At 38.4% G+C, this 25,606-nt stretch overlaps 1 protein-coding gene across 2 annotated transcripts in view; it reads right to left on the bottom strand.

Moving 5' to 3' along the window:
• The window catches only part of CACNA2D1 (calcium voltage-gated channel auxiliary subunit alpha2delta 1), a 413,553-nt gene that overhangs the window by 200,353 nt on the left and 187,594 nt on the right, over nt 1-25,606 (bottom strand). For both annotated transcript variants that reach the window (XM_064504936.1, XM_064504943.1), the window contains exon 4: nt 21,332-21,391. In XM_064504936.1, the coding sequence (XP_064361006.1) occupies nt 21,332-21,391 (60 nt within the window). The remainder of the gene's footprint in view (nt 1-21,331; nt 21,392-25,606) is intronic.

Genomic DNA, 25,606 nt, shown 5'->3' with positions numbered 1-25,606 from the left:
CATGTGATGGGGAATTACACACCCATCAAGTGCAACAACCAGTGAAGCATCTTTTATTGCAAAATTCCAAAGGCAAAATACTTCATGTAGGAATGAAGACTCAAGAGACTTTAAAACATTGCTGTTAACCTCGGCTATAGTTGATTATGGCACAGAATAGTTCTTGTTTTAGCTAACTAAAATAAAAATTTCTTCTTGAAGTATAGAGCTACAGCAAAGCTGAAAGTGCAGCTATGCTCATGCATAGCCAAAGATTAACCATACACTACCCCACAGCTACAGCTCAGCCTGTCCCAGCGCTTGTATACGGGGACACATACCAAAAGCATACCATTCTATACTTTCAGCCTTTTAGAGCTCTGCATAGAACTGTTACAGAGTACATTTCTTTTTTGAATAAATACTGTTAACGCTCTTTGTACCCTAACATTATTGAACTACCTGCCTCAGTCTGGTTATGCAACCTGCCACCTCCTGTTATTGCTCACGTCCACGCTGAACTGAAACTCCGACATAAGAGACTGTCCCGATCCAATATCGGGAGGGTTTTGTTACGATCCCAAGGACGAGATTAAGACGCTAAAACCGGTCAAATATCGTACAACCTTTTAACTTTATTTTCCACGAAGTGGAGAGAAGAGGTGGTGGTGGTGGGGGGAAGGCGAAGGGGAGGCGAAGGGAAGAGAGGAACAGAACAAGGGTAAGGGGGAAAGATAGAGAAAGTTGGAAAAGGAGAGAAGCAGCTAGCTACCACCACTCTGAGGCTGATGATGTTCCGCTGACTCCAATCGAATTACAGCTCAAGCTGGGTGCCTCCGACGAGGGACGAGGGGCCAGGGACGAGAGAGAGGGGCCAAACAAAGAAATCCCTCGGCAATTATAGCTTTTTCAAATTAAGTTTCCCACCTCTCACATGGTAGTTCAGACCAATAGTAATATTTGGGTCTGGGGTCTCCTGCTCCTTATTGGGTCTCCTCACTGTCCCTAGGTAGGCCGTTTACTGTTGCCGTTTCTGCTGACAGGTGTGTCTCCATTCTTGGGTCCCGCCATCATCTCTCAAGGTCCTGACAAAGAAGGTGATAACTCCAGCAATTAGCACTGTTTCAGCAGTGCACAGGAATGCAAATTGCTGGTAACTCCCTTATCATTCCCGCCTGCACCAGCTCTGGGGCCCTTTCTCACTGAACTAGGGAGTGCGGCCTAAGGCTTCAGCAAATTTAGCCACTCATGCCAAGCAAGTTTTATAGAAGTTGTGCTAAAAATGGACAATAATTTACAGTCCAGATCCCAAAGTCTCTGCCCGATTGTGGTCTCGTTCAGTGCAGGCTCGGTGTGTCCCGGGTGGTCGCAGGGAGACCATCTCGGGGGGTCGCAGCAGCCCAGTCCTGTTTCCGCCAGGGACAGATGGCTTGTTCGGGGTTGTGGCCTGCCTGCACCCCATGCACCAAGAAATGTTTAAGGCAAAAAATTCATTCATCTGTTCGCCACAGAGACATTAACAATAAAAGACTAGTGAATGCAACTCTGCCCTGATTAAGCTAACATGTCAAAGTACACATTTCCACAAAGAATTGTTGTGTTTTCTTTTTCCGAGAAGAGGTAAGTTTAGCAAGGTAAGCAGCACAAGTCTACAATCGCCTGGAAAGAAGGACATGGGCACCTCTTGGCAGCCCAGCGTAAATGTGGAAAAGCTTTCTGATTTTGTTCATTTATTTTCAGCATGTCTAAGTGAGGAAGTCTGCCTCTTCTCAGCAGATGGGGAAATCTCACATTTCTGAAAATATACTTTCACTCATAGCTTTCAAAGAGAGAAGTGAAAGAGAGCAAGAGGCTTTGTTTTGGGACAGACTGATGCTTTTTTGGCAGTCTGTAAGCTATCTTGCGTTGTTTTGCTTTTGGCTTTCTCTTAAATAAAAAGCAATTATTCCTTTTTGAAACACTATGCATTATTTGCTTACTTTCTTATCCTTCCCCAGCACGAAACTACCAGCCAGGAACAGCACATCTACGGTAAGATTCAGAAGGGAAACCTTGGGTGGGCAGTTATTTCCACCTCTAAAAGGGGGCGATCAAAAGGACAGCTCTGTGTGTCAAAAAGAAGGATTCAGATGTTAGCAAGGCCAAGTCTCTCCAAGTCTCCAAGTGTCTCCCCACAGAGGAGTCCCGAGCCCTGGGCTCCAGTGATGGGCAGCCGCCCCTAACACAAATCTTCCCAGAGGCTCTCGCTCTTCTATCATCTCCATGGTTTGAGAATTGATTACTCCACTTTCTAACCCTGCAGCCATTTGAAAACAGCATTGAAATGATTTCAATCCTCTTTTTATTTTTTATTTTTTAAGAAGACTGTTCTGGATGCTGTTTGCCGCATGGTAGACACCACAATTTTGCACACAATTCCCTTCAGGCTGTGTGCTCCAAAGACTTTTTCCCACCATTTGATTGCAGTCCAAACTGAAACTTGTTGAAGTCAAGAGAAGAGCTTTGGAATAGGCCCTCTGTGGACATATTTTTCACATTACGAATGGGAAGCCATGAATAATATGATTATAGTCCCACCGGATACCAACTCCAAAATCAATATCCACTCCCACTAGAAAGTAGAAAGATTTACAACATCCCGCTGGCCTGTCCTGGTGGGAGGGAAAGGAAAGGTAACGATTACAGATATCCTTCTCTCCCTCTCCTCCTACCAGCCAAGCCCCGCTCATATTCTTAGCATCCTCCCAAAGAATGACAAAAAGCTTAAGATTTTATAAACTCTTATAATAGCAAAACGGCATCACAAATGGGCATGGCAAAAAAAAAAAAAAAAAAAAAAAAAACACGAAAAGGAGACTAACAGTAAATTTAAAGAAATGGTTATATACAAACATAGATGTACACATCTATCTCATGTATCCCTCCTCCACACCAGTAAATTAAAGGCAAAATAAGCAGAGACAATTTTGAGAGAGAAAAAATTTTAAATCCTTTTGGGGTTTTTTGGTAAATATATTCTTCCAAAAGCTTCAGGAAACTGCTAATTTTCTCATCATAGTAACTTCTTCAAAGCACAACAAACTGCGTAGGGATTCTTCTTATAAGGCAAAATGCAATTGGTTACAAAGCAGATTTCCAGGTGGGAAAATGACATGAATATATTAGCAGCTAATTAACCTCTATATCACACTATCCTATCCACTTAATGAAAGCCTTAACATATTTTTATTTTAACTTAGTTTATTTAGCATTATTTTCTTTGGTTGTTGGCAGAACACAAAAATAAAAATAAAACAGAAATTGTCTAAACTGAACGCAGATTTTATATAGATTGTAAATGCTGGGATCATTACAGTACATAAGTCTAGTTAAACAATTTGAACATGATATTTAAATCAGATTTGCAGGACACTGTCACTGGCTTTCTGAATTCATCTTAGATAGGGGTTAGAATGTAATGAACTAGGCTGCATTTATTACAACTCTTGCACTATCATAACTGCCTATGGAAAATGTGCCAGTTCTCCAGCTCCAACAGATCTTTAGCAACCTTGGGGGAGGTGATTTTTTTGCCAAATAATGTGTAAACCTATAAACGATTTACCTCTAAGAAAATGCGTTTACACTTGTGACACAGCTACTGTGCTACTAGGCAGAGTAGTAGGCTCTAGTGCAAATGGTAGAGCGCTGTTGCCTTGACGGAGACGTGATAGAGCGGTGGCCAAGAATTATAACTATCGTGCCAGTTCTGAACACTTAGACAGCAAGGTAACATACTTCTCAATGATCCTTATGAAAAGAGTTATAATGACTATAGCCAGCTGGAGAGATCATGTTTAGGAATGTTAAAATCAATGGTTACAAAACATTTCAAAGGAATCGAGCAACATGCTACCATTAAAACTGTATTACCTGTTTCTGAGCCACTAACAGTTGTGAAGCAACAGATCTTGAATGCTCATAAACTAATTCATTAAGAGATGAAGCTTGAGACAGAGCAAGCACTAGCAAGAGGTGGCAAGAGATGCAAAATCAGGCAAGACCAACCTCTAAACACATCTTCACCTTGGGGGCTGAAGAGCAGCAGAGACATGGAGAAACACATATTAAGGGGATGAAATCAAAGAAGTGGACAGCCCAATGCCTAGCGTTTAGGCATGCGACACTGCCGTGCAGTAAAAACCCAAGAGGTTGGCATCCAGGTTATCCAAATTTATGACTCAGGGCACCAGGTATCTCCCAAGGCTTATCCAAAACCCCCTGTGCACTGAGATAGCAGTCAGCTACAGCTTTCCCAGGGATATACTTTGCTTCATCAACTCAAACTCCAGAACTTAGAAGCTGAGGATAAATGCCTCTAATTTTTTTTTAAATGGTACTTGTATCATTTTTGCACGCAGATGCATATTTACTTAGGCAACACATGGACCTGCTCAAAAGCTGTTAAAACCAATTAGCATTGAGCAGAAACAAAACTAATGGAAAGTATGGCTAGACCATGAAAGGAGACAAGGACTCTCAACGGAGAAACCCTGACCTGCTTTCAGCTTTTCTTTCTATCAAATGTTAGCCAAGTAATATAAAATGTATAAAGAATAGACTACACAAAAATGAACTCCACAAGGCACAACTGCCAGTATTACACAACTAAATTTATATTACCATAATAGTCCCTCTGGCTTTGTAATGTATTAAGCAGTTGATGGCCATAAGAAACTGAAACCAGCTTTTCTATTTAAGTAATTATGATCCAGTATATAAAATATAGGGCATATTCCTAAAGAGGATTTTTACTTCTGACCATAAAATTGCCATTATTATTCCATAAACAAGGTTATTCTCCCTTTCAAATCCACAGTCCTACCATGAAAATAATCTGTTTATTATAATAATTTTATAATAATAAAAATATAATAAAAATAAATGTTGAAGCAATTTATTCACAAGAAATCTCATCCAGCTCACACTGCAACTAATGGAAATCCATTGACAGAACAGGTCAGATGATACAAAAAGCCTAATTTTTATACCAGAATACCTTCCTTAAATTTCTTTTCAAAGTCTGCACACTGTATTTTTAAGCCATTACTTGAGCTCCTATGTTGGAAGCACACACAGTTAATCAAGCCACAACAACAGCTAATATTAGGAAAAAAATAAAAATAAGGCAATAGACATATGCAATAAGTTGCAGAAATTTTGAAATATCAGTGCTCATAATTATTCTTAACCTTGATATTATAATGAGCAGACTGATAGATGGATTAGTTCTCAGAAATCCTAGAAGTTAGTAAACTATCATATGATCATGAAGACTATGATATAATTCTTACGAAGCAAAGAATTTAAACAGGAGGATAAAATTTACTTATGAATATGTCTGTTCCAGCAAACAACAAGGAAAAAGCAACGGCATTAATTCAACATACTCGCTTTGGTTCCATGCAAATGCATCAATTTGTATTTCTTGCTCCATCCATTCAGTTTATTCTATTAAATTGTTGTATGCAATATATAGAAGCAATCTTTATATTCTGCATAAAAAGTTAACAAAATGTAAAAATAAATATTTGTTTTCCTTACTGAAATTACACTATCAAACAAAACCAAATCAATATTGTTTCTTTCCTCCTTCTGTCAAATCATTAACATTTTCACACACACACAAAAATAGAGATTTAATTCTTATAAACACTTTTTTCTAAGGAATATCAATTCCTACAAAACGTATGTTTTCTTACTTTTTGAAAAATGCTTTGAAATGAAAGATGAAAACATTATGTAAGACAAGCTATTTTTACATTTACATACATACATAAACTTAGAGAACATGTCCAAGAGCTGAAACAGTTCCACAGAAACAGAAATTTCCTTCTCTATTTATCTCTTCACAAAAAACAAAACAAAAACAAACAAACAAAAAAAACAGCATATGGCAAGGAATCTATTACACAAATTCAGGGTAATTAAATTCTAAGCAAAAACCTTCAAACCAGATTCATGTCTTTTAAAAAGCTCACTATACCAGAAAAACTGCTAGCATTTTGTATAATTTTCTTTAAACTGCAGCAGCAGCAGCTGAGGGATTTATGCATCTCTTTCTTTCCTCTTTTTCCATATGTAAAACTAATTTACAAAGAGCGTATAACTTTCTGTATTTCCATAGAAAAATTAAACACACAGGATTTTTGGCTTAGCATTAGCTTTACAGCTATGCATGAACATAGGGCAAACGAGTTTTCATACATAAATTATGAGAGTCTGATCCAAACTTTGGATCATACCAGTGTCACCCCTGGCATTGACTTGTTAGTCAAAGTTAATGGTATCTTTTAAATACAATTTTTAAAAGCATTTGATTCTTTTTTCCCTGTCTGCATTAAGTCTTCACCTGGTTTACTCAATCACACGGTCTTTCCACAGAAAGCCGTAAGAGACACAAACATATATAAAAATGTTATACTGCATCTAAACCAAAGGCATTGCTAAAACTAATGTTAGAAAATTTGCAGAAAGATGAGAAAAAAACTCCCAAATGCCTCTATTTCCTCCTTAGTGTGGAAAGTACCTTTCCAAAAGGGAAAGAAGTTCAAAGAATTTCAGGCCATGCCTTCTTTTGACACTGTTTTGGTTCATGCACATACCAAACACATCGGGCATACTGACTTGAACTTATTTTAATGGGGCTCTTCTTACAGATATAAACCTTGCCCACTTTGTTAAGGCTTTACTTTAAATGATGCTAAATCTCTGATGGCTACTGTGAACAGCTAGTTATGAGGCTTGAGAAATGTAAAATTATTTGTATTTTCTCACTGTTCTCTCACAGATCGCAGTAGAGACTTTTATCTGCAATTTATTTGCTGCTTTGGGGATGGCTACAGAACAAAATGCAAAGAAATACCCAGATGAAGAGGGAGCTAGCTGAGGTCTGTTAGCCGGGCATGGCGCTTAAATGAAAGTTTGCACCATCACAACCACAAACTAGTGACAACCTCACGTATCTCTTGACAATGCGGATAGTTTCAATAGACTTTATATTCTTTTTTAACAGTGAAAAATATGACTTCTTTTCACCATCCAGTCCTGTTATTTTCTAGACATAGCAAAACTCTGTTTTTCTTTTTTATTTTTTTTACTTAGTACTGTGAAAGGCAGGTACAAGCTACCAAACTACTCTTTGGAAGCAGGGGATACAGAGACAGAGATGCTAGCTAGACCCTTCGATGCTTTTTTGCAAGATATTCAGATAGTTCAGCAATAAACTAAACAGAGCAGTCCAGGATATCTAGAGAAAAAAAGATTCATTTTTTTCTTTAGTCACCCTGTAATTTCAGATAATTTTGGCAAATTAGATTTATTTATTTGATACTAAAAATTGAGAAAAAAATAAAATTAAAAAACAGATGTTTGAATGCAAAGTTTTATAAAGAATTTTAAAAAAAACAAGATTAGAAATTCATGTTGTTAAAATGCATTATGGCTTGTTTCCTAATTTTTGTTTGGCAATTAATCTGGAACTGTACAGAGAAACAGAGGCAAGGACTGTGGACTTTTCAGCCTTGCTGTGTTCTTTCTTTTTTTTCATTTTGGAGAAATCCTGTAACTTTTTTTTTCTTTCTGTAAAATAGGGATAAGAAGTCATTGTTATACACCCTGTAATAATAACGTCAGGCAAGAGCCCACATTTGATAACAACTGCCACATACTAACGCTATAGCAGCTTTATGTACTTTGAATATGCAGATATGAATTTATATATGGCTATGTAAAATCATCAGTGCTGTCATTGCCTGTTTTGCCTCCTTTTAACAACTGGCATGAGAAGGAATCAGCCTGTCGTGGATTCACACACCTTCCAACAAACTTCGGAAATACTTTAACAACCCATAATTCTTATTCAAGGCAGAGAGCTATTAAATTCCACAGCATTTTAGCTCTCTCCTTTAAATCCGTGGTAACGTGTGTATATTTGGGCCCTTCTGTTCTGCATAATTTAGTTTAAAATTTTTGTCTTGCCAGCACTCCTTTGAAACTCATCTTTTTTTTCCAAAAATCAGGGTGGACAGATAGGCAAATAACAGACAGGTGAATAAGAGATGCAAGAAAAGAGCCAATGGAAAAAGATACTTTAAACACAAGAAAGATCGATCCACCGTAAAGACTGAAATTAAGAGAGACACTTGATGAAAAGAGACAGGCAGCCAGAAAGCTCCTGCATGCCTAACCAAAAAAGCAACTTAAAAGAGAGAGCAACACTAAAAGAACAAAATAAAGAAGAGAATAAAAAAGAAAGTGGAAAGGGTATATTAAAAGAGTATTCTAAATTGAGTTTGAAGAAATAAATCCATCTTTTTTTTTTTGCAAAATGTATCCTATGATGCTTGAGGACTACTTAATCTTTGCTCTCCTCAATAGCACTAGTATACAACATTACAGAAATGTGAACTGAGATTTCAAAAAGCCAAAGAGAAAGAAATCACAATTGCTGAAATAAAAAGGGATACAGGAACACAGGAAATTCATGCTGACGAGGAAGGAAGAAGGAAAGAAGTGTCTTGTCAAGGATGAAGCCATGTTCACATCCAGAAGAGACATAAAAGGAAAAACTGTGGAGGAAGGCAGGAGACAGAGTTACAAGAGAGCCGTCATGCCAACACCTTCCCCATCAACGACCGCTTCGGCATCAGATTAAATTTCCTGGCACTCTTTCATCCCTCTTTTCATACCCACCCTGCTTTTCTTCACACGGTTCAGGGTACAAACTTCACTATCCACCTTACCCAAGCGTCTGTTGTTGTTATTGTGTAGTGCTTCAGGAAGTATGCTGAAGGTGGTGGGCTCGTAACTCCCACAGCTCTGGAAAACTGCATGGGCACAAACCATATTAGCTTAGGTTCTGTCTGCCTGCAAAGCTCCTCCAACGCTATTTCAACAGGTCGTGTGCCACAAATGTCCCTAAATACCTATGTCATGCTGCCACATGTTATCAGCATTATGCTATAAAAACAATATTCTGATGCGGTCAGCACAGTCTGTTCATTCTGTGGGCACAATGAATTGAAAATAAAGGACACACATACTCAAAACATCATGGATACCAGGGCAGCGAAAACACAAGCCAACTGTGCCAGCTGGCGGCAAAGGCCGGGACGCCTTCCCTGCTGTGCTCCACACAGACGTTGTTCACACTGAGCTCGCTGAAATCATGCATTATGTTTTCTCAGTTTGTGTCTTCATTTCTGTTCTAATAATTCTCGGTTTTAAAACATGACAGGGGTGAAACTTCAAAGGAATTGGCACATACTGGTTTAACTGCTTGTATTCTCAAGGTACCTGGCGCCACCAGCTTTGGTCCCTTGCAGATGTGCAAAACAGAGGGTCATCTAATAGTATGCACCTGTTTATAGACATAAATATACACACATTAGATGAATTTCTGTGTGTGCATATATATCCACATATATGCACATATACACACACATATATGACTGTGTATGTATGTTTATATACACATATGCAGAGGAATATTTATCTAATTTATATATGCATACACATACCTTCCACCCTTTTCACCAGGACTAGTTTAAGCTCATGCTTTGTCTGATTCTTAATATATATCCTCATTCCTGCTTAGTAACACTGAAAAACAACAGGAAAAAGCATAGCCAGTATTTCAGAAATGTATAAGCTTTAAATCTTTCTATCTTAAAGCAATAGGAGAACGATTTGTCTTGTTCCGTACTAAAGCCTTCAAAACTCTTGCACATATAATACTGAAGAGCTTCCAGGCAGAGATGAAAGTTTTTGACATATTCAGTTATTTCTTTCAGTATTTCCTCATCAATTTATACATGACTTGATGATCTGAATGACTTGATTTTAAGTGCATCCTATACTTGACAAACATGCCCCAAGTTCAATTAAATCTATGGATTTGCAGTGCTGTACTCTTACTAGCATGTAACCACTTCGGTGATATATTCTTTTGTCAGTAAAACTTACTGATACGAATCTGGAGAGGAAATCCAGTCTCGCTGCCCATGTCATAATTCTTTTTTCATAAAAGTAGTATTCATAATTTATAACAATATCATAAGTCATAATCATGTCATAATTCTTTTCATAAAAGTAGTGGGATGTTTGCTCTATCGCTATTGGAAGACTGTCTGAGAAACTCATTAAACTGATGGATTCTCCCTTCCACCTTTCTTCTTCCAATTTTCAAGTTAAATTTATTCATAACTGGTCTATGCATATTGCTCTAACGTAAATGTGTTTTCTCTTTAAAAAGCATTCCTCAGTGTTTGTTCTTGATGCAGGCTGTTTACTGATCACTAACCATGGTAGGTTTTAGGACAGCACATGTTTTATCATCTGTGGTGATGCATTCTTAAAAATAAAGCAGAGACCGATCCTGAGCATACACTGCTGATCACCCACATTGGGTGTGCTAGCCCACTCCCTCGGAGGGCTGCAGCTGGTGACTGCTAGCCCTCGCCTGAGCAGGGCCCAGATGTGGCATCGCATGTCCCAGGGACCACTCTCAGACTGTGCAGACAAGATAACTGCGCTGCCATTCAGAGGGACCTCGGCAGGTGGGAGAGGTGGGCAGAGAGGAACCTCATGAAGTTCAGCAAAGGCAGGTGAAGTGTCCAGCAGCTGGGGAAGAATAACTTGCTGCACCAGTACAGGCTGGGGGATGACCTGCTGGAAAGTAGCTCTGCAGAGCAGGACCTGGTAGGTCCCGGGGGACAAGTTGACCATGAGCCAGCAATGTCCCCTCATGGCCAAGGAGGCCAACAATATCCTGGGCTGCATTAGGCAGCCAGCAGGTCGAGGGAGGTGATCCTTCCCTTTTACTCAGCCCTGGTGAGGCCACACCTGGAGTGCTGGGTCTAGTGCTGGGTGCCCCAGGACAAGAAAAGCATGGATAAACAGGGGCGAGCCCAGCGAAGGGCCACAGGGATGATGAAGGGACTGGAGCACCTCTCACATGAGGAGAGACTGAGAGAGGTGGGACTGTTCAGCCTGGAGAAGAGGAGGCTCAGAGGGGATCCTATCAATGCTTATAAATATTTGATGGGAGGCTGGGGCCAGACTCTTTTCAGTGGTGCCCAGTGACGGGATGAAAGGCAACGGGCACAAACTGAGACACAGGGAATGCCAGAACACTTCCTCACTGTGAGGGTGGTTGAACAGTGGAACAGGTCACCTGGAGAGGTTGTGGAGTCTCCATCCTTGGAGATATTCAGAACTCCACTGGACACGGTACTTGGCAATCTGCTCTAGCTGATCCTGCTTTGACCAAGTGGATTGGACTAGACAGTCTCCAGAGGTCCCTTCCAACCTCACCTATTCACTGATTCCACCAGGCTGTGCTCTGCCTTGCTTTCTACACTCCTCCAACATCATCTCAACAAGTTTTGTACCCTAAAATACTCTTACATGATGTAACGGATTTAGCACCTGAAGCATGCACACCCCCGAGTTCCATGCCGTGAAAATACTTTTTTATAAGCTGCACCACTTTCTTCAGGTTATTTCAGAAATTTTGAGCAGAAAAACACATGCGCGCACACACACAGACACGCACACACACACACAAATTATGGCTTAGGGACTCACCGGTAGCACTGAAAGGAGTCACAAGACCAGGTCTAGTCTGAACCCTGCCACTCTGTGCCACCTGGTGCCAGAACCAGGACGCTAGATTTGTTTTATTCAACAGTATAGATGTAGACTTTAGAGACTGAGTTGAGATTTTATCATAAACATATTTCTTAGTGCCTCAGGGAGTCAAAGGTACAACTCTGTTCCCTTCTGTGTATGAAGCGCACACCCAACAAGAGTGGTTCCCCCAGGCAGCCCAGCCCTCACTCTCATGAACACCACAGAACCAGAGAAAAGCAGACAAAATTTTGGATATTCATAAGCAAATTCAAAGCCTTCAGAAAACTTGACCCAACCCATCTAATGGCCAAATGCCTCCAGCTGTGGGAAAATAAAATACTGGAAGGAGAAGAAGAATCCCAGCAGAACTCTAACACGATTCTTTTTTGCCAGACATATGCATCATCCCTTGTAAAAGATGCGTGCATGCGTCAGAAGCAAGGCGTCCCCTGGGTTAAAGTAGAGGGAAACACAGATTCGAGATTGCTTCTGTCACCTCTCCCATAAAAGCCGGTCACAGTAGTTTTGCTGGCATCGTGGGCCCTCTGCCTTTTCTTCCCTGCTGCTCTTTGCAGGGGCTGGAAAGCACTGAACGAGCTAAGGCTTCAGGCAAGTCCCAGGCTCTATTCAAAAGCTATCTAACTGATCTGTGATCCTCCTCTCCAGCATTATTCACCAATTTTCCTTTTTACTATTCACACTTTGGAAAGCAGCACAGCAGCTTCCAGACTCAAATATATAATCTCAAAACATGATTTCAGTTAGTTGAAAGTCTTAGGGAGCAATTTTATCAGCAAATCTTTACAGATACATTTGACAAATATCTTAGCCAAAGAAGACTGTAGTTAATTTTCAGAGTGTTGCTCAGCAGTGCTATAGATATGCTGTGCTAGGGCTTACGGCGTTTTCCCCAATATCAAACGTTATGAATCGAATTCTGCTCAAGGAAAGCTTTGAGGCAGAGATATCTTGACAAAAAAAGAAAGAGAAAGAGAGAGAGAAAATGTAAGCATTTGGAAGTAAATCTCGTATGCCCTATGCTCCCCTATAATAAGGAAATCATCCCCTTTCCAAGTGAGCTATCGGCAGAAGAAATAGAAATGATCCATCACTAGAGATTAGCAAATTTATGCAAAACATTCTAGAAACAAATGCTGAGCCTTAATCCAGCCTGGGGTTTCTTCTCCTGGTATTCTTCAGCAAAAGAAAGCACACCCAAGTTTTTCACTCATACATTATTTCAGTAATGCAACCATAGCACAAAATGCCTCTATATACAATTAAAATAAAACAGTAATATTTCTCCTTAAAGGTGTGGAAGCGCTATGGCAAGAGTATGTACTTCACCAACGCATATTTCAAAATATGTTAAGCCTAGAAATAAATTAAACTACTACACCCAGAGTAAATTCAGTAAAATTAAACTGGCCTATATAGAGATCTCAGAGTCTGGTAGAAAACTTTTTTTTGCTGAAAGTCTTCTTTCACTTTTTAGATAGAAAAATTATACATAAAAGTTTTATCAGGAAAAAACACTAGAATTATGTGCAGGCACCGAAGCATCTCAATAGGGCCAGGCTCTTTAGTTTTACCATTCCCATGTGTAACTCTTAAGAAATGTAAAACTGAAGTTCCTCTCTTGAGAAGTCGTAATACTCACAGGACTAAGAAGAAAATCCTGCTTGAATTAATTATTCATCAGGGATTATTCATCCATTTTTAAAAGCAAGGATCTGTTTTGGATTAGCATACTCATATATTTATATTTATTTTTAAAATTTTCAAGACAGTTACAATGTAGAGTGCTTCAGTGAAAGTATAGTTTGGGAATATCAAATAGCACGCAGAAGACAGAATGGTAGTGTTTTCTACAAACACATAAATTAGAGGCAGCCGCAGAGTCAGCCTAGAGCTGTTCAGACTTGCTGAAGTCCTAATATCACTCCGATGCGACCTAGCGTTGCTTGCGTATGCATTTATACAGTCCTTATTTGCTCATCGCTGATAGCAAAAGTGAACCAGAGAAAAGGAAAGAAATACTTAACAGACCACATTTCTGGTCAAATCAGGTAGATTTTCTTTTTTATTGTTTCTTTGTAGAAAGTAGGAGAACATTAACAGATTGCTTACTGAAAAGTCTCTCCACTCTGCATTACACCCATCTCTTGCTTTGCGGCAAGTCCTCAGAAACACCCGTCATTACTTGAGTGACACAATGTTCATCTTCAGAGCATAGAAAAGTCAGAATTTCATCATTTGTTTAAATTCCATGAAAAACAGAAGCATACTTTGCACAGGGAAGTGGAAGGACAAGAATTCCCAAATCCCTGGTGCAAATGGTGGCTGTTAGCAGTAGGCATCCGGCAGGACTGCTCTGAGGTCATTTTAAAGTCAATTGAGAATGAAATTCTCATTAACCTTTCTACCGTGTAGCTACTGCAAACTGTTACAGCCATCAAATGTTTCCTGTTTTCAACCTCTACACAAGTCACTATTGGCACATCAGCTCTTGGTATCATTTAAGTACACACTGTCTGGAGAAGGTAAATATTTTGCTTCTTAAGCCATTAGGTTTGGTCTTCTTTTTCTTTTTTATTCTTTTTTGTCATGCTATTTCATGACATTTCTAATTATGAACATTAAAATACCTAAACCTTCCAACTGCCAAGTTAAGCTTTATTATTATTATTATTATTATTTTCTACAGATGATGAGTTGTGACAAAGGCATCCTTAATATAAAACTTTTAAAAACTCAATTTTTAATTTACTTTACTTACTGATCTAAGGTAGCAAAACTATGCTAAGAACTACTTATCACAAATTTATATCAGAAATTGAATTTGAAGGTGAAATATAGAATGAAAAAAAGTAATTATCTTCATCTAACTGTGTAACAAAGTCAGCGAAGACTCTGAGAAAATACATACAACAGCAGTCTGCAGAGAGCTTTTCTTAACATACGGCACTTCTCTACTGTAAACTAAAGAACCTGCAGGGTGTTAATAAATTGAGTACAATAGTACATCTTGCTTTTAATAAGATGTTTGCTCAGAACGCACATTAAAGAATCATTCAAAAAGAAGGTGATAATGCATATGTATGGTGTCTTAATAATAAGAAATCACACCTTTTTTCTTTTTTTTTCCTTTTTTTTGCTCCTTCCCTCCTCCCTGCTTTTTTCAGAAGCAGCACAATTTTTAATGAGTTGCCTGGTCAATAAGTAGAAAGAATATGAGACATCTTTTAACGTATTTGATTTTTCATAGAAAATGGAATGCTTGAAAGATTCAACAGTGATTGAAGGTGTTTCATCTCTCTATCCTAAAAGCTTTTTTGGCATGTTCCCTGCCAGTGAACTACTTTGCTGCATTGATGAGATTCTTGCAACGATTTATATTAGAGTTACGCTCCTAAACTAAATGTAAACATATTACGAGACGAGCTAGCATAAATAACGAAAATACAAAGACCAAAAGATCTGTTAGAAAAACTGGTTTTATATATTTATTATTTTATTTATTTATTATAGTTACCCATCTAAGATCCCTGCTTATATATAATCTCCATTCTGAATGTAAAGCTAGTGTTTGCCTTCATACTTTCCCCTTTAACAAATTCCATCTTGGATTAAAATTCCTACGGGTGAAAAAATCAAGGATTATAGGCTTAAGTGATCAGTCGCACTAACCCATAATACAGATCTTCTACGAGTGCATGGAAGAAGTCCCCTACAGCAACACTGATTTGCGAAGGAGCCTATGATTTCTAGATAAAATTGATCAAGAGTCACCAGAGAAAGACTAGGGAATTATAAGAGCAAAGGCACCAAGCCAATCCTTCTGGGCACTTCCGAGGATCTTGGCATGATGAGCCTCAGGAAACCCTCCCGTTGTCAGCACAGATGGAGCCCACCTTCTTCCAGCTGCAGACTCCAAGCAAGCTAGCAAGAGTCATTGCCCTTAAAAAAGTTGTCTTCTCATGAGCTGTAGTTTTTTTACCCTCTGTACATGTTTCTTGTATCTAACTAGTGTCTCCTAAAAAGTTGCAATGCAGAGGGCATCTGCAAGTCTTTGTGAAAATTAGAATCTCAGTATTAGGGATAAAATCCTGGAGACAGAGAGCTGGACAATGAGATCCTGTTCCCAGGAGGGAATGCCAGACAAATTTGGCACTCATACGATGACAACTATGTCACACTCCCCTGGACAGGCTTCAGCATGGTCATGTTCACGGTGAACTTCTTGCTAACTGTGCAAATCCTAGGAAGGCAAGGTAAGACTGCTTGAAATATAGTAGGAATTGAAGTCAATTTTGTTTTTAATGGGGAAAAGTTTTAGCTAAAAACCACAAAAAGGAATAAAAATAAGCTACTTTATTTCAGCCTAGGAGTGATGAAATTGCTGTAACTGCTGTGTCTCCTGTCCTCGTTTGAGAAAGCACTATTGAAAAACTTGTAGAAATGCAAATTCCTGCAGAAAATGCTGTTCATTTTTCAAATGGAAGAGATGCGGGTTATTTAGGTAAGAATCAGGTAAACATCAAAACAACCTGTGAAACCACCCACTTTCAGTACTTCATGATTCATTTTTATTTCCTCTGCACCTCACCTTTCTACAGCCTACCCGGCATATACACAGCTCTGTCCCCTGAGTGAAAAGATGCCAAAGTGCATACAGTCACTGACAGACAAAAGCTGATTTCATATCCTTGCAGTGAGATAGATGGCACATTTCATTTAAATTATGCACAAATCAAAGCTAGATGCCACGTAAGTGAAGGTGGCACACAGCCCTTCAGAGAAGAAAATATTATCCTCCCGAAGACCTTGACCATCTGCCTGTCAATTCAAATCAATCATGCTGTATGTTTCTTCTTCCAAGTCACATATGCTTTAGAAGCATGAGGCCTCACCCAAAACGAATCAAAGGTTCTTTTTTTTTTTCTTAAACTGGGCTTTGGATCAGAACATTGCATGAAGCTATGCTTGGTGCTATAGATACTTTCATGAAATAACTCAGTATGGATCACTCCACTGGGAAGGTCTCAGCACCTCTCTGCCCGGTGGGACTGCCACTCTGCTCCCGGGGGCTGGAGCCAAATCTGAGGACTATCATCTCCCACATTCCTTGCCCTGAAGAGGACTATTAGAAGTACAATTTATGAGAGCTGTATCCTTTCTATGAAGGCATGAGGGGAAAATAATATCCTTAATGATTTCCTTCCCTGAATGTCTAAGTCTTCCCCTCTTTCAAAAGATATTAAATATATTTAGTATACTGCCACTTTAGAACAAAGGAGTATTAAAGCTGGCAAGTGGGTTTTTTGCTTGTTTTCTGACTTGAAGCTTTTACAATACAGTGTTTTAGTGTTGTTGTAACATCCATGATGAATTACAGACAGTCCTGGAGACTCAAAGCTTCAACCTACAGGAGAGGTCAAGCAATGAGAGATGCCTGCTCCTGCTCTGCTCTTGTGCATCACCTCTTGGGTCACTTCTGTGGATCACCCCTTGTGAAGGAGGACTTCTTTCACCTCAGTTATTCTTTTTGTCCTTCACTTCTTTCCTGAGCAACTTTTCACTATGCTTTTATGCGCCCCATATGCGTAGTTAAAAAAAAAATCAAAATTCAAAAGTAATATTTCCATGACCTCCTGTCTCACTTGTAAGCCTACATTGTACACACACAGGTCTGTAGCAGTAAATGCTGTCTCAGAAACTGGAGGATTCAGGGAATCAACACTTACCCAGAAGAATATAAAACAATACCATTGCTTAAAAGATAATATATATTGAAAGACTTTTTCATGTGGCTTTTTAATGTGATAATTAATTCCTAAAAGTCTGAGTTTCGGTCTCCATATAAATAAGTGGATGCTAACAGGCCATGCATAAAGATTCACCTTGTTAAAATACAAATGAGATTCCTTATGTTTATACATGTGTAAGTACAATTAATATTGCAACCCAATTGGAAACAAAATTGGTTTAGTTAACCAACCATTTCCATGCAATCAAGTGTGGTATCAAATGTAATTGTAGAAGCTTCACTTGGGGAATAACAGTAATTATTTCGTGCAGAATTCTCCCCTCCTCCTTCCAATTCACACACACAAATTTTTTCGTGCATCTGTACTCCAGCAAAATAATTGGACCATCACAAGTGTCAAAAATACCATCCTTTAGCTCTTCAGAATACGAGGAAATTCAAACTGACAAGGCTGTTCTATTTAGAAATATTGTTTCGTATATTTGATTTATAACTGCATTAATCTAAAAGTACTTAAGTAGTTTTTATTTCTTCAGCTGTATATATGCAGCTAGGGAGTTGTGCAATGCTGATGGAGCAGGGAGCAGAGAATAGCATTTCTTTATTTGCCTGCAGTTAAGTACTTTGGATTTGCCTTCATAAACTTCACAAATATTCTCTACAGACCTAATATTTTTTGTAATAGATAAGTATTATTTTAGAGCCTTAGAGATAAACTGTGGATCACATACTTTAATTGGAGCAGCCTTTAATCAGGAAACAACATATTTTACAAACCAATGCTAATAAAAATTGCGATTTTTAATGCAGAAAACATTCAGTTTCCTTAATATTCCTTTCAATTGTTTTGCACTTTTTGTAGTAATTATTCACATTACCAAAATTACTTTGATATTTGCTCATGCAAAACAGTAAACAACATTATAATCTTTACTTCAGTTAGCTACCCAAAAATTAAGGTAAAAAAATATAAAACACACTCCTCACTCTTTTTAGGTTTTTATTTTCCTTTTGATTTCAAGACATTCAACATATATTCAACAGTATTCATTTATTTTAAAGAGTGTGTGTGTGTGTGTGTATGAACACAAATGTATAGCACCCAGAGTTAGTCTGTGTATTTAGAAAGATGTACAAGATGGTGATCACAGAATAGGAATATGAGAATCCTTAAACTAACACCAGATAGTCATGGGCCGGCAAGTTGCTGGGCCACACTTTCCCAGGTTCACATTCATATTGGAGATGTCTATGTTCATAGCTATTTTTGGTTTTGGTGATTATGAACAAACTGATTTAACTAAAACCAAGACCATATAAAAAAAAGTCTTAAAATTCGGTAAAGCTTCCTTTAGCTATTTAAGTTTTAATTTTTATGTTTTTGTTTGCTTGGTCTTCTTGAAATAGTTGCAATTAGGAGGAAAATGGGATCTTTTATGGATGTGAAGTTGTATTTTTCTCAGCATTTTAGTTGCAACTATTTGTTTTCCTAAAAATCAAATAAATTCTCTCATTTCACAAGTTCTGACAGCCTTTACAGGAAATTATTAGCTGAATTAACAAAAGTGAGACTGCAGCATCAAATCTGGACCTTCACAGCTTTTTCCCACACTAGCTAATTTAAAAACACCTTATCAGGATACTGATTTTTTGTTACACTGTGACTCTAACCTGCTGAGTAAAATCTTACAAACTTTTTTTGGCTGCAATCTGGGCATTTGTGTATAAACACTCACATTCAGAATAGGTTGTTAGTAGCGATGTTCTCGCAGTCATCTGATTAACACAGCCCTGGCAGCCCTGGGTAGACGGCAGCGCTAAAGCCAGCCCTCTTTGCCCTTCCTCTTTCCCATTTGTCGCACTGAAGCCAGCCCATATGGACTTCCCTAGAAGGAACCTTTTGGTCTTGTTTGTTTGTTTGTGATATCTTCTCCCTAAAACTCCATAGGCGATCGCTGCGCTGCAATCTGACTATCAAGGACATTGCTGCCTGTGAACTAATTAGAAGCAGAAACAGCCTGTCCCAAAGAGTGTCTTTCTCTTATGACTCATACACAACAGAGTTTGAAGGGCTTTCACCACCCAAAAACAACTCCTGGAAAAGAAATAAACCTCATGCAACATGATAGCAGACCATTCACAACGCTACCGGGAGTACATTAAGAACCATCGACCACGGAAAGCTTTACAGTACATATTCTATTTTCCATCCCAGCCATTAGGAGAATAAATCTTCCAGGGAAAATTAAGTTTATCGGAAAGATCTGTGTGCAAACTAATTTGAACAGGCATTTTCTAAAAAGTAGGCCAGAATAGAAGAAAGATTACTTCTGGCAAAAATGGAACAAATTAAATTATAAGAAGCTTAATACATTTATTCGAAATTTAATTGCATAACCTAATGTCAAGGTTATTACATGCTGCATAGTGTTCTCATCCAAATTCAAAATACTAAAGCACAAGATTGGTTTGCAGTTACTTTATTATAAATCTAACTGCACAGTTTTTTTATTCTAACCACAGTCATTGCCTGAGCCACACACATTAATATAAAATCACATTTCAAAATTACTTTGAGATCTCTCCTTGGCAATGAATTCCGATGAGATCAGAAATTTCTCTGGTCTGAGTGATGTCTACTGGAGGTGAAGGGCAGAAAGAAAAGCAAAAAGTCGGGACAGTGTTGTTTATGTGATGCCAGTGTCTACAGTAACAGAAAGCAAATCATTAGAAAGAGCATCTGATAATATTCATACTGCTCTGCACAGAGTCCATCAAAACTGCAGGCTTTTTTCTAGTAGAAAGGTCGCTGCAGCATTCTTATTACTGCATCCCTATGGAACAGGCATTCTGTGTTATATCACGTATTGAAGCTGTGCCTGTGCATAGATCTCACTTAAAACCATGCTGGCTGTGCCCAGACCTTCTCTGCACTCCTAGATGCCAACCACTTCTATCTGAATTTGGCCTGACCTTAGGAGTGTTTCTGCAGATCTCCATGTTAAAGTGTCTGAGGAGCACGGCATCAGAAGGGACATCTCAAAAAACACATTGTGTATTTAATGGTGTGCCTGTATTATTCCAGGATATGCGCAGGCAGAGTCTAGGTTTGTAGCAGCAACAGATAAAAGTACCATCTGCTTTTATTTCTGAAAGAACAGGTAATGAAGGCATAATAAATGACTCTGACACTTAGCAGGGAACTGTAGCCTAAAATTAACAGGCTTATAGTCATGCAACACAGTATTAATTTGATTTGAACCATATAAAAGAATTAATGTTGTACATTTTGCAATAATCTCACTTGTCTTTCAATAAGGTCTGAAATGACTGAAGAGCATGGCTCAGCATCTGACCAGGTTAAGGTCTCTTCTAGCAGTGCTAGAATATTGCCGAGAAGAGACACAGTCATTAAAGTATTAAAAGAGGATTTTTTAAAAAGTCTATGACTTTTAGTATGCAACATCACGTAGATGTACAAAAACCTTCTGTATTATGGTTTTTTTCTGATTTTTCTCCACCACGTAAACAAAAACTTGTTAAAAATCAATTCTCTGATTCTATGTTCCAGCGCTTGGAGGAGCACACACATTTTACCGATAGTAGCTATCACTCAGATGCCTTCTCTGCAATTATTCCTTACATCTCAAAACAAACAGACGTCTTGGGTACCCCTCAGAGCTATATCACTGAGCCTGTGAAGCTCTCTAGGAGCTTATGAAGGGGAAAACCCACTTTATTCACTGGAGACCCAGACGGAAGCTCTGTTTACTAAGTAAAATAAAACACAGGTTCACAGGCAATGATTCCTTTTGTGATGGATTTATAAACAGCATATTTTTAAGAATATAGTTACCATTTCAAAGAGAAAAATTCTGAGAAGGTAAAAGGAGAAAAGGTGAAACTTACCCCAAACTCATCCCTCCACTGATGTGATGCTTGATATTTCTCTGCTTCTTTAGCAAGGCGCTGAAGACCAAAGAAGAAAAGGACATAAGTTTTAGTTTCTTTAATACGTGGCTTAAAAAGGCACATGCAAACAATAGAGAATAAAATGGACTTTCTGCTGATTCTTAGATTGATAACGGCTGCACATGATATTGTTAACATCAGATGGAGAAGGCACAGCCGTTATACGGATCCTAACACAGAATGCTTCCACTGCTCATCTGTTTTTCTCTCCTCAGTCTTCATAAAACACTAAACTTTTTAAGAGATCACTGAGAAGGCTTTTAAAGACACCTACGTGCAATCTGAAAAGCACCTAAAACATTAAGGTCGCTGTTTTTAATCATAAAGTTCAGCACATTTAGAAGTCCAAGTGGGTAAACTTTATGCGTTCTGACTACTAATGCAAACTAAAGTAGGCAACCAGTTCATTCTGCTTCGCCTGGAGAATGAATGAATTTTGATTTACACATTTTACATGTGTAAATTCCTTCCTTTTTCATACACACAAACAAGTTGTTTATTTTCATCTTTTCACCGTTGTACATTTCTGTAAAATGATTGTATAATAAATGAATTGAATATACAGAGTAGAACAAACATATAAATATATGTGTATAAATAAGCGGTTTCTAATTAATTATCTACTAATACGTATTTTAGGGAAACAGACTGTCCAGTTATCAGTCATCTTGGTGTTCACTATTTTTATTTAATCCTACTGATTTGTCATATAGTAAAGTATTTCTTTTTTAATTTCTCCATATATATGTTTTCTCAGTATAGTTTTCTATATATCATCTATGTTCTTTTGCAGTTACTTTGAATTAATACAGATTTGAGTAAAGATGCACCATACATTCTCAAAAAGGGATTTTTTTATATTATTTTATTTGCTTATGTAAACACAGCAATCATGCATTACAAAGCTTAATCCTAAAACTAATTTCACTTAAGGAGTTCTAGGTAAGTTCAAAAATCAATCAATACCCTTCTGAAAATCCTTTCTCCTAACATGCATAACACCTTCAGTATGTATATTAATTTAATTTACCATCCAATACACCAGTATTTATTAGAATCTTAAAACATTGTATTACAGATATTTATTTTCCCATTACATTATTTAGCTTCAATTACAGGCTGTACTGACAGCCCCTGTGATTACTAGCGACCCATAAAAACTCATTAATTTGGACTAGCTGTAGTCTGGTCCCATGGACGGAATGTGCATTAGCCGTTGGAGAGCATCAAGTATGCTCCTAGAGGGCATTTTTCCAGTTTAATTTACTTTGAAAGAATTCTACTCCGAGACTGCTCCACAGGAAGCAAAACAAGTGAATGAGGAGATCAGATGATTCTCCTTCAAAGCCTTCTCCTGAGAGCACAAACACAACTGCGGTGTTGGTGACGTGTTTCCCCATACAAAATTTTAAACCTTTGAAAAATAACTATTTGTATATGCTTATGAGGAGTTAGCTAAAATTTTGCAAATAAAACCTGCCATGTTTCCAAATATAATGCTTGTTCTCCTGAGCTGGAGAACAAGCTCTCCAGGGCATCCCCATCACCACAGCCCTCGAGGCAGGCACCCATCCTTGAAGCAGGAAAACTCGCTCTCCCAAAAAGCAGCTACCTGATCTGAACACAGCCCATATGCTAATTTTCGAGCAACTTACTTTGAAAACCGAACTATTTTATAGCCTACAAAAAAAAAAAAGCAACTGTTTATGAGGAACCATGGTCCCTTTTTAATAGAAATAGCCTTTCTGTGTCCACTAGATAACTAGGGAAGAAAATGCTTTACTGTGTAATGATATATATCCACTGTGGGCCTCACGCTCCTTTTAGTATTCAGATCAATGCCTACACAAAAGGAACTGGTGGTCTTAGTCACATTTTCAGTTGAGTCAACTGTCATTCTCCCAAACAACCAAAATAAGGATGACCAGAAAGTTCACGTAAGCTGAAATCGCAGAGATGGTGCTGTCAGCATCTCATCTCAGCCCCAGCACAGGGTATCAGCTACGACGGGGTCTGGTCCCATGAGGGCGGTCTGTCTTCCCTCTAACAACTTACAGGTTGATGCACTTCACAGAGCAAAACTTAGGACCTTTTCCTTTCTTTTTTATTTGCAAGCATCCTATAAAAAAATTTGTACGCTTTGCTGCAAGAAGATAACTGTGTCCACTCATTTGCTTTATTGTCAGTTCGAATGATTCTGAGCTAATGGAAAATTATTAGTATCTTACAGGCATTCCCAACCACAGGTACCCTCCAAACTAGCCAGGTACCAGAGCCACAAAAGAAAAACAATCCTACTATAACCTGATGGATTACTCTGGAACAAAGCATAGCATAATTTTCCCTTGTCCCGACTGGACAAATAGATTCCTACAGATACCTATAGGATTTTCAGTTCTTTATAACACACCAAAACAATCTTGTACATCTAATTTGTTCACTCAGTATAGCCAGTTCTGCATCCAATTTTAGCCTATGCCCTAATGATTTATAGCCGATTAAGTCAAGTTTTGCCAGACTGTAACAAAGCGAGATAGGACATTTACTACACGTGTACGTAGGTGCAACTGCCTTAGACTTCTCACAGTCTGCTTCATTACTGGAAGTACCCAGTGAACTGCAACTGTTTCCTACAAAAGGCAGTAGGACCCAAATGTGCATACTGATAAATGGATTATGAAGAAAAATGTATAAGGAGCATTAACAGCACCAAGAATTTGACACTGAATGAACTGCAGCCAAACCTGAATTTCTTCTTGAAAAGTTGTTATATTCCTGAGCTCATCTGCACTATACAGCAAAAATGCTAAAAGCAAGGAAGGACATAAATCTCTCTCTTTTCTCTCTCAAATGGAGAAAAAAGAATATTCCTCAAAGAAGAAATACTGCGTTCTTATTCTTCTCAAATTTTTCAGTCAGGTTTAAGAGTTTGGATAGGTATCTAAATAACCTGCTAAATAACACTACACACAATTTCTATGCTGCTTAAAAATAGCTCCTGAAACTAGTAGTAGTCATTAGGGGTATGCTTACAGAGCTCTGTCAAAGGTAGCCAAGTAACCAGGCCTAACTACACAAGGCACGGTGACATGCTGATATAGCTATATGATGTCTTGTTCACTACATAACTAAAGAAGCTGCATTCTGCTCTATTCCATAATTTATTAGACCCATTTTCCAAAACTTATCCAACAGCCAAAGTCAACAAGAAGTGCAGAGACTCTAAATGCCTTTTATAACTATGATGACTCAAACTCCTGGCCAGTTTTGAAAATGTAGGCCTAAATTATTTGTCCAGCATCCTATGTCAGAGATAGAATTAAAGTCTAGCCAGGAACAGATAGTTTTTTCCATCAACGGTTCCCATAAATACTGTAAAATGATCAATAGCATAATGGTTTTCAGTCAGGACTAAGAGGAATCTGTAGCTGTAGCTGACAGTGTTCACAAGAACAAGTCATTTAATGACATGAAGATAAATATTATATTTTCCCCTTATATTCCGGCAACTGCACAGGCCTGTAATTCTACAGCTACATCTGGTATATACGCAGAAAACGCAAGGGGAAGTTTCCCAATGATCAGTACATTACAGCGCTCTGATTGCTCAGCCCACCTCCACCAGCAGACTCCCCATCAGCCTTTACGTGCAGGCCATCACAAGGACACAGATTACGCAAGGATTTCATTTTCAAGAGTGCATTTTAAAAGATACAGGTAAACGGATAGGAAGGTTGTGCATGCAAAAACAAATTAATTCTGCCCTGTGCAATACCTTTGATATTTTTCGGAAAGATAATGAAAGAGTCTTAAAATATATATATACTTTTTTTTTTTTTTTTAATGAAGTTAAGATGTTTCCATGTTTCTATGCAAGGTTAACATGTTTCTATGCAAGGAGAGAGAGTTTCCTGCTAGAAAAGCATGCAGCCAAACGCCTGAGACGCTCGCTGTGCCATAGAGCAAATGCGTCGTTAAGAGCGCGAGTAAGAAGTCAGGACTCCTAGATCAAAAATAGCTAGATTGTGAAGCAAATTCAAGTTACCTGTGCCCTTACTGTTACATAGGGAGAGATTAATTTTTCACCTCTCAAAGAAGCTATGTCTGCTTCCTTTTGAGGTATGCAGATGCCAGGTCTGGCCTCCCTGTTTTGATGGCAGACTCTGGAGAAGGCCACAACAGCAGGCTGACAGCTAAGACTTCACATTTGCG

This window comes from Dromaius novaehollandiae, chromosome 1 (assembly GCF_036370855.1).
Source record: "Dromaius novaehollandiae isolate bDroNov1 chromosome 1, bDroNov1.hap1, whole genome shotgun sequence".
Classification (NCBI taxonomy): domain Eukaryota; kingdom Metazoa; phylum Chordata; class Aves; order Casuariiformes; family Dromaiidae; genus Dromaius; species Dromaius novaehollandiae.
Note: the sequence above shows the minus strand (reverse complement) of the source record. Positions and strands in the feature narration are given on the sequence as shown.